General features: G+C 38.9%; 1 protein-coding gene across 1 annotated transcript; it reads left to right on the top strand.

Moving 5' to 3' along the window:
* On the top strand, nucleotides 1–1,958 carry LOC137423925 (uncharacterized). Its single transcript, XM_068111457.2, has 4 exons — nucleotides 1–142; nucleotides 303–431; nucleotides 1,136–1,282; nucleotides 1,631–1,958. Exons 1-4 carry the CDS (start codon nucleotides 16–18, stop codon nucleotides 1,633–1,635), a joined length of 408 nt encoding a protein of 135 aa, XP_067967558.2. The 5' UTR covers nucleotides 1–15; the 3' UTR covers nucleotides 1,636–1,958.
* The last annotated feature ends 1,081 nt before the right edge of the window (nucleotides 1,959–3,039 follow it).

Below are 3,039 nucleotides of genomic sequence, written 5' to 3'. Positions count from 1 at the left end.
ACCGACCAAAGCACGATGTACACACCAGACTCGATTCAAGGTGTGCACGACCTCCGTCTCCTTCACCTGAAGATCATGAAGCTCTCCCTCGTAGTCGCTCTCATCATCGGCATCTCAGTTGTGGAACTCCCACATGGAGATGGTAAAAATCTCACAACTTCGACAACTTTCGATGTAAAGTCAGTGGACATTTACACCGTTTCATGAATACTTCAAGTCAGTTTTTTGCATATCATTTTATGAATTGATTCCTTGTTTGATTGCTTTCTGTATAATGTGTTTTGTTTCCGTTTTTCCAACAGCTAAAAAGTTTTGCCCTCCGATGGAGCACCACAAATGCAAAATAATTGATCGTTGTAAGGAGGACTCAGACTGTGGCCGTGATAGGATCTGCTGTCCCCGTCGATGTGGCAAAGAATGTTGGTTACCAGGTGAGCTGTCATAATATTGTTTTTAGCTGACCTGGATAGTAGTTAAGGGGAGGTATTAGCCATGACATATTTTGTGGGCCATCTTGTACCATTGGTTCTCTGGTTCTACCAAGTGAGTCCGGGGCATTGCCCCGTTATTATTTTTTTTAGTTATAGATCGTTGGTATTACAGGTTGTTAATCCCCTTTTAAACCAACAGTTTATGGCATACTCATCCCATGATCGGTTCAACAACGGACTTTTATCTCACCTGCACCGAATTTCAGGGGAGCTCATGTGATGGCGCGTCGTCCGTCCGTAAACACTTGAAACGAATCCTCCGAAACCGCTGATTGGATTCGACCAAATTTGGCACAAATGATATTTGTTGTGTTGTGACTAAAGCTTGTTCACGGCATTAAAAAAAATCGGGGCTAAGGGGGTCTACCGGGGTCAAAGTGGATCGAGGTTTGACCCCACAAAATAGGAATTTGCTTTCTTCTGAGAAACTACACCCGCAAGTTCGATAAAACGTGACCACAACCATAATGTACCCATGATGTACCAATGTTTGTCCAAGGCATTAGAAAAATTGGAAAAAAATATTGGAAAAAATTTCAGTATACTTTTTATTCTTCCAGGTGAGCGCCAGGGGTATTGCCCCTCTGTTCATTATTATTGTTATGATATATTTGACCACTATGACTGTGTGTTTACCTTTTCAGAAAAACCGGTAAAGTGTCCTGTTCCCAATAAAATGGGTTGTTCTGTTGTTCATCATCTGTGTTCCCATGATTTTGAATGCAAAGGCAGACAGAAATGTTGTTCAAATGGATGTGGACGCATCTGCATGAATCCTAGCGACTTGAAAGGTTCGTTGAAGGTTTATACCAAAGATGTAAAATAATAATGTCAAATCCACATCACTGATCCTTCCATTTCATGTGTGAAGTCCGAGTGTGAACCACATTTGATTCGAATGTAGATTCTGAACATGGAGAAAAACTTTGTCATTTTGTAATAAGTTTAAGGTCTTGTTTCTTCTTCCATCATCACAAATTCCTGTTTCTTCAACAAACACATCGATTTTGTTTGAAATTCAAAGTGCTATTTAATAAATTTATTGATTGATTGATTCGGTCTACTTTAATTGAGTGAATTAATAACCCATGTTTTTTATCTTCCCACTAACCTGAGAGTGAACTTGTGTTGTTTTTCAGGTTGAGACGGATTCCAAAACCAAAACAAAGATGAAGAGTTAATTTCTTCAAGAAAATGTTCAAACATTTATCTTTCAAAATAAATTACTTTCTGCTCTGGAATTACCCAAGGATTTTGTTTCCTGCTTAAATGTATTTGCTTTCTTAATCAATAAACCGTGATTGACAAAAGTTTGTCTGAAACAAATTGTATTTTTTTCAAAATAAAAGAACAAGAAGTCTCGTGTTTAGAGATATCTAAAGAATATGATAACAATCATGGAAATGATGATAAAACAAGGTAACAGGGTAAAATTACATTCTGTATAAGATTTCCGAACAAGGTTACAAACACCACACCCAACATAATGTATTAATACAAAAAATAATCAGATCATTTGAAGATATGACTTGTATACGTTTGGTGTTCGAGGCCCAATAAATGAACGACACCCGTTTTTAATCTCATACTATCAGCTCATGGTGATGCACATCAGCCTTGAATGTTGCCTGAAGAACATCGTCTCATGAATATGGGCAGCAGACAGCACCATATAACCAAACAAGATACAGAACTCGTACCAATTGGGTGAACAAATAACTACTGTACCTCCACTGTGGCCACATATCCGAATGCAGGTAAGGGATAACAGTGAGAAATGGGAAAGGTGAAACCACAGGGGAATAATTAAAAACCATATTTGGTTGAGAGGTGATGCGAACTCATACTCGTTTCCATGTAATGCCGAACTGTGGCCTGCCCCGCTACATCCAGTCCCACAGACTCTCTGGGTGTATCGTCATCAGGTCGATGAGGCTGAGATGGGTGGAATTCATTCAAGTTACTGATCTCTCCATTCAAGTTACTGATCTCTCTGATCATCACTCAAATACACTGAACTCCCTGAGGCTATTCAGGTGAAATCTTTTCTGGTGAGGCACCCCTCACTTATCTGCACCTCCCTCCATGGCGTGTCCTGCTCCACATTCCCTGACAGTGTATGGAACCTCAGGGTACTATAATGAAATGATGATGAGGATAAAGAGGAAGTTGTGGTGAAGGAGATAGGAGAACCATATGTAACATGTGGCCCTAAAAGGTAAATTAACCCCATTTGTTACATGAGGTCCACATGTGGACAGGTATCTCTATATTAATTAGGTATTACAAATGTTGTGTATCCATTCTTTCCCAAGTACACTTCAATACATTGATTATATACATTGATAGATGCTTTAGATATCCATAGTGAGGAGGAATTGTATACATAGAAGTACACTCTCATCAACATCATCATCATTTCCAAAAAATTGTTTTGTTGGGGATTGTAATAAACAAAAACAGACCCGTCAAATTTTCAGAAAATAGAAGCATGTGGAGGCATTGTGAAATAAAAGTTTGGAACAATGCTTGGCAACTTCATTTGGAC

The sequence above is a fragment of the Myxine glutinosa genome, chromosome 3 (genome assembly GCF_964187855.1).
Source record: "Myxine glutinosa chromosome 3, kmMyxGlut1.1, whole genome shotgun sequence".
Classification (NCBI taxonomy): Eukaryota; Metazoa; Chordata; class Myxini; order Myxiniformes; family Myxinidae; genus Myxine; species Myxine glutinosa.
This window is presented reverse-complemented; position numbering and strand designations above follow the sequence as displayed.

Coding starts and splice junctions, on each gene's coding strand:
- LOC137423925 (XM_068111457.2), top strand. CDS start 16: ATGTACACACCAGACTCGATTCAAGGTGTGCACGACCTCCGTCTCCTT. Junction 143..302: donor GGAACTCCCACATGGAGATG/GTAAAAATCTCA, acceptor TTTTTCCAACAG/CTAAAAAGTTTTGCCCTCCG. Junction 432..1,135: donor CAAAGAATGTTGGTTACCAG/GTGAGCTGTCAT, acceptor TTACCTTTTCAG/AAAAACCGGTAAAGTGTCCT.